At 41.5% G+C, this 6,764-nt stretch overlaps 1 protein-coding gene across 1 annotated transcript in view; it reads right to left on the bottom strand.

Annotated features, from left to right (window-relative positions):
• LOC103591462 (ryanodine receptor 3-like) overlaps nucleotides 1-6,764 on the bottom strand; it is a gene marked incomplete at its 5' end in the record, with an annotated part of 105,580 nt that overhangs the window by 17,034 nt on the left and 81,782 nt on the right. The window contains 3 exons of the mRNA XM_008573924.1: nucleotides 2,312-2,430; nucleotides 3,885-3,980; nucleotides 6,110-6,245. Coding sequence (XP_008572146.1) covers nucleotides 2,312-2,430; nucleotides 3,885-3,980; nucleotides 6,110-6,245 — 351 coding nt within the window. The remainder of the gene's footprint in view (nucleotides 1-2,311; nucleotides 2,431-3,884; nucleotides 3,981-6,109; nucleotides 6,246-6,764) is intronic.

The raw sequence follows: 6,764 nt of genomic DNA, 5'->3' as shown, positions 1-6,764 counted from the left end.
CAGCTTACTGGGCCTCAGTTTTCTCAACTGTGGAATGGGCAGAATGATAATCAACTTGCCACCAAGCAATATCCATTACATGCTATGTGGCTTTTGGCTGAAGGAAGGCATAAGAAAGCTGGTTGTTTATTAAGTGCATTATGTGATATCATTGTAAAGAAGTGGCCAGGGCAATGAAATGAGAGTAGCTTTCCTGTCAAAGGGCTTCTCTGGCATCTGCACATAGCTCATGGCTCTCACCATATGTTACTCAGGTACTTAGCAATTATTCTTATTATACTCACAGACATGAAGGAACGTGTTGGAACATAGAGAAGCTGGAGCCACATGCCTGCTTTTGATTTACCACCTTTGGGAAAGCAATTACGGACCCCACATACTTCTTTCTATTCTTTGCCAAACAATTTCACACATGCTGAGGGCCATGGCTTTTCTGCTTCATAAAGATGCTGCATATAGTCAGTGGTGCAGAGGCTCGTTCTCTTGGACTCACGAAGACGTGTCTCAAACATTCACTCCCCCCAAATGACGGTGAGCAGAGAGGACCAGTGACCATGCTCAGTTCTCTCCACTTTGAAGGAGCACAGCTACTGTCCCCCATGTCCAGTCATGCCATTTGCTCTTGAAATATACCCCTTCAGCCTTCAAGTACCTCACCTGTCCCTAATTAGTCAGTACAGTAGCCCCTAAGTATGGTGTAGATGTTGAAGGGTGAGGATAAAACTCACCATATTTTAACAGACTTTTTTTCATAGAACAGTATGCCTTAGATATATAATTTCATAAAAATGGAGATGTTAGATCTATAAGAGATCTTAAAATAATGATACAGCATTCCATCTTATTAAGAAAGGTGGTACTGTCTCCATTGTATAGATGAAATAACTTTGGACCAAAGTCACACAGCTGTTTGAGGAATTGGCAGCTTTAGTNCAGCTTACTGGGCCTCAGTTTTCTCAACTGTGGAATGGGCAGAATGATAATCAACTTGCCAGCAAGCGATATCCATTACATGCTATGTGGCTTTTGGCTGAAAGAAGGCATAAGAAAGCTGGTTGTTTATTAAGTGCATTATGTGATATCATTGTAAAGAAGTGGCCAGGGCAATGAAATGAGAGTAGCTTTCCTGTCAAAGGGTTTCTCTGGCATCTGCACATAGCTCATGGCTCTCACCATATGTTACTCAGGTACTTAGCAATTATTCTTATTATACTCACAGACATGAAGGAAAGTGTTGGAACATAGAGAAGCTGGAGCCCCATGCCTGCTTTTGATTTACCACCTTTAGGAAAGCAATTACAGACCCCACATACTTCTTTCTATTCTTTGCCAAACAATTTCACACATGCTGAGGGCCATGGCTTTTCTGCTTCATAAAGATGCTGCATATATAGTCAGTGGTGCAGAGGCTCATTCTCTTGGATTCACGAAGACGTGTCTCAAACATTCACTCCCCCCAAATGACGGTGAGCAGAGAGGACCAGTGACCATGCTCAGTTGTGCACTGTAGCAGTGCGCCACCGGGCCGGCCCCGAAAAACTCACCATATTTTAACAGACTTTTTTTCATAGAACAGTATGCCTTAGATATATAATTTCATAAAAATAGAGATGTTAGATCTATAAGAGATCTTAAAATAATGATACAGCATTCCATCTTATTAAGAAAGGTGGTACTGTCTCCATTTTATAGATGAAATAACTTTGGACCAAAGTCACACAGCTGTTTGAGGAATTGGCAGCTTTAGTCCTCTTGCTTGCTCATGCAGAGATATTTACTGCACTTGGCTTGACTTACGGTAAATCTCATTTCGTTTTTCTAAAAAAATTATTTTTAATTGTATATATTTGTGGGGTACAGTGTGTTTCAATACATGCATATACTATACAATGATTTGCTTAGGGTAGATAGCATATTTTTAATCTGATTTCTGCATGCCTTCTCCACACAGCTTTGTATTAGCTGTTTCAATACTAAGCTCCTAGACCCTAGGGTGGTAGCCAGTCCTGTGCAACTGCCTTGTACTGGGCCAAGCCAAGCACCCCACAGTGAGTGGTGTGTTAAGGGCTAATGGTGATGAGCAGGGCTTGGAAAGCTGGTGGAAACCCAGGGAGACCATCCAAGATCCAGTGTGGTTATCTGGCTTGGAGTGTGCTAATAGGCAAGAAAGGTCTTTCCCAATTTCCCAAGGTTTTTATCAAAGTCAAGAAAGAGATTAATCAACAAGTTCTCAGTAACACACACAGTTATTAAATGATGGGGAAGGAAAAGCCAGGTCAAGTGCATCACTGGGTTCTTCTTTCACACTCACCTTGTGATTCCGTCCGTGTTTATCCAACAGGGAGATGATGGACTTAATGTGGCCCTCTACTATTAGATTTAAGGCTTCTGGGCTTTCAATCAAGATGCAGTGCAAAACTTCCAAGATACCTACATGAATGCCACAAAAATCATTTGGACATTTAATAGCCTGCAGAACTGACCATAATTTAGAAACCTGAAAGTGAAAAGACCATCCTGCGGGAACAGAATATCATCAATTCTTTGAATCTATTAAATAATTCCAGCCAGAAGAAAAATGTAGTCATCTTCAGGCACCTCTGGGGGCCAACAAGTCTATGATTTAGAGGAGAGTTTAATTCAACACTAATCCCATCTCTCTTTTCCTGGACAAAGTCATGATCCTTTTATGTCAAAAATACAGAGAAGCAGTTGTAAAATGAAATTCTAAATTTGATCAAACCAAATAATACTTTGTTTAAAAATAGATATAAAAGCAGATGCCCAGTTTACTATAAATTCAACTAACTTAAAAAATATTCTAAGTATTTCCCTAATAAGAATTTTTCTAGGAACCTCTCCAGAAATTTTTATTTTAGGTGCACTGGTGTACCGAACAAACTAGAAGCTCATTAAACAAAGACTATTTGGTTTTGTCCCCTTACCTTGGCACACTGGATGGTTTTCTATAGTAAGTGAAAGCTTAAGAAAAACTAACTGGTGCTCCTGCAGCCTGGCAAATAGAAGGATAACACCATGATGAAAATTCAGGGGAATTAGTTAGCCAATAGCTTCATTAATTTTATTAAGAAAATTCCTCTTGATTCTGTTTTTTTCTCAAGGTTTTTATAAATTATGCTGAAATGTAATCTAGCCGATGAGAGGAGACACAGAAGAAAAGACAGGCTTTGGAAGACACGTATGTAGATGGATGGTCCTTGGGGAACCTTCCCTCGGCTGGTTTGTTAAAGCACCTGCCACCTCTAGACTATGAGAAAAGCATCAAAACATTTCAGCTTCCCAGAGAGGGGCCTACACCTGCCATGTTCACTCACTGTGGGGGAAGCAAACTGCTGAGACTTATGGCATGGTCATTTACCAACGATGACCACACTCTTGGCTTAAATTCTCTGTGAGTCATCAGGAAGGGCTATAGATATGATGTGAAGGGTGATTCAGAGTAAGGATCATCATTTCCTCTTATTCCACAGTCATCTGTCAATATTGCTTCTAACTTTCTTAGGACAACAGCGAGAGAAATGTTTAAGGACCCAGAGAATAAGTGTACAGCAGGAATCAGGAGACCAGGATCACTGGGTGGGGGACAAGTGGGGATGATTCGGAACCCAGAGAGTAAAGATGAAGGCACAAAGAAAAAATTAAATTAGAAAGGAAGGATTGTTGAAGTCTGGGTTAGAGTTGTTAAATACAGTTGTATGGGTGGCAGGAAGCTTTAGGACTTTATTTCTTTTCATTGAAGTAATTATTTGAGGATTGTTTGCAATGTAGTAGAAAAGATATAACCTCATTTTTCTTTTTTACCGAAAGAAAAAAACCCCACAAAACTTCATCTTCTCCAGTTATAGTTTCCTACCAATTCTTACCTGAGGAAGATTCTAGTCTGTCCAATTTACTGATTAGCCAGTCAAGGTTATTGGAGAACTGAGCGCAATTGTTTCTGTTTCCACGAATGAGAGCAGCTGCAAACAAGGAAATGTTTGATCACGTAGGTTAAGGGCATAATGACGGACATAAGAACTTGGAAAGCTGTTGAATATTTCACCTGCTTAGCAGCTAAACGGAACTGAATGTCAGTCTGACCCTGCCTAGCGCCCTTTGATACAATTCTATGTTTAGAAGAGTAAAAAATCTAGCATTCACTCACTCACTCAGCAAGTATCTCCAGAGAATCTGCTATGTACCAGGCACCTGTCGAGTTGCTGGGAACAGAGCAATGGGGAGAAGAGGCAGATCCTCTGTCTTCATCAAGTAGCGGATAGAGATAATAAGCACATAAATCAACAAAATTGCTTCAGATGGTGACAAGCAAGAATTTAATATCTGCTTAGTTAGTGACTTAAGAACTCAACTTCTTGCAATGTTTTCTTCAATTTAGCTAGAGATTTTCTATTCTTCCATGCTGAAGGAAGGCATAGCAATGCACACAGCTGGAGGGACTAGTTATCTATTATTTAATAGATAAATAATAATGACATGTAACTATAAAATGTCTAAAACATATCACCACCTGACAGTGGTTTTCAGTGTGTGGTCCCTGGATCAAGAATATCAGCATCACCTGAGAAGCTGTTATAAACTCAAATTCTTAGGCCTCATCCCAGATCTACTGAATTAGAAACTTTGAGGATGGGGCCCAGCATCTGAGTTGTAGCCAGCCCTCCAGCTGGTTCCAATGCCTGTTCATACCTGAAGACCACAGGCAGATGATAGTATAAAAGAGGGAGAGAATGTGCTGCCATTAGAATTTTACCTCTAATGGCGAACTTCTCTCCGTAGGGCAAAATTAGTAGACGCAAATCTGGAACAAGTCCATGTAAACTGATTAGCTCCCAAGTAGCTTGCCCTTCATGCAGATGGTTTGCAGGGACTGGATTTTATAGAGGCTGAAAAATGGTAAATTTAGGATAAGAAAAGGCCTTCTCCAGGCCTCTGCTTTGTATTTCCATAGTTGGAAGAGGGCAGAATTCAGTCCGAGCTCCTAACCTGCTTTTCAGGTCAGCTGTGGCAAGGGGTGAGCAGAAGAGGTCTAACGTGAGACTGCTGGGTCTCCAGCCATTGCTCCGTCACTTGCTAGATGTGTGACCTTGGGTTATGAGCATCTCTGTGCATCAGTTTGTTTATCAGTAAAATGGGGATTATAACAGTAACTACACCTCAAAGTGTTACTCTGAGGACCAAAAAAAGATATTCCACTATGTGGCACACAGAGAGCAATAAATGTTAGCTGTTATTGTTATAATACTACTACCGAGTTCGAGCCCTATCATTACAAAATACTAGAGTTTGAAGAGACTCTACAAGGTGACACAGAACAGTGGCAATCCAATCAGCTTGACCCTACCATGGAAAACAGGTCCAGACTGATTTCTCCAGGCTCCCCTCTGCCCTACTGAACCCTCTGTGGACTTCCTCTCAGTGGGACACAAAGCCCTAAAGTGCTGCCTTGTCACAGGCACTGAGTGAGTACTGGCAGCCACCTTCTTGCACAAGCGGATACTGTCTTCTCGCTGCCTCCCTCCCATAGGCTGGTGGCTAGGCCTAACAGGACGGAACCTGTTAGAACAGGCACCAGAACGTCATCCCACACTGATGGTGTGAGAAGGTGGGCTGGGTGCTGGGACGTTCTTACTTGCTACTGTTGTCTTTCTACCAACATGAAATAAACAACAGGCCAAAGAAGTGCGAATCATGACCGACAAGTGAAAGGGCACAGAATTTAAGAGAATAACAGTCCTCAAAGTGCAGGTGCTATCTTTGCAGAAGATACCATATATATGTTCCAGTCTTGTTTCCTCATTTTAAACATAAGAAGGTGAAGTTCAGAGAGTGTATGTTTCTGTCAAGGGTACCACAGGTAGTGTTGTCAACACTGATCACCATCTGCTTCTCCCCACTGCTAACTTCCTGCTCTAAGTTTGGAGAGTACAATAAACTACTAGATCACAGCGTGAACAGCTGGGCTAGAATCGAATGGTTAACCAAAGGCTTCCAAGGAATGAGGCGGATGGCCATCTTGGGCCTCATATGGAAATCCCTTATATGCCACCCTCGGGAATCTTGCCAGGCAGGGTGCTGTATGTGTGCTTACCCAGCAATTTGTATAGGAGGTTCAGAATTTCTTTCCAGGCTGGACCACTCTCTTCCCTTGCAATCCCTGCAAAGTGTGCTACACTGTTGTAGATATTCAAACGATCAATGCAATTTAACACAAGGGCCAACATTCCCTGAGGAGGAGAGATGAGGAAAAAGTAAATATTCCTGACTGAAAAAGCTGGATCCCTTTTGCTCTTTCCCCTCCCATAGTCATTCACCTTTTAAAGTTGGTAATTGCTAATATGCAAATAGACTTTCATGGGGCCAGTGGGGTTTTTTTTCCTCCTAAAAACAAAATATTCATTTTTATGCCTCAGAGACCTAAAAAGTATACATTTCGAAGGTGAGTCAGCAGTCTCTTCTGACAGGTTTGCCCCCATGTGTTTAACTCAATCCAAGGATGTATTAAGGAAGAGGGAGCTTGAATGAGTCTCACAAAAGCCTTTCTGTCTGGTGTGAAGTGATTCTGACTCACCCAGAAACAGCTCTGGATATAGTACCATTTTTCTCTTAAATCTCAAATAAGTGCAAGAAATTCCATTCAGATGCACAACATAATCATACTTGCTTCCTTCTCCCCACCCCCCCTAAGAAAAAAAGGTGGGCTTTAGACAGTAAGATCGAAAGAGGATTTTCAACTACTTTTCCAG

The sequence above is a fragment of the Galeopterus variegatus genome, unplaced genomic scaffold (genome assembly GCF_000696425.1).
Source record: "Galeopterus variegatus unplaced genomic scaffold, G_variegatus-3.0.2 Scaffold972, whole genome shotgun sequence".
In the NCBI taxonomy this organism is placed as follows: domain Eukaryota; kingdom Metazoa; phylum Chordata; class Mammalia; order Dermoptera; family Cynocephalidae; genus Galeopterus; species Galeopterus variegatus.
Note: the sequence above shows the minus strand (reverse complement) of the source record. Positions and strands in the feature narration are given on the sequence as shown.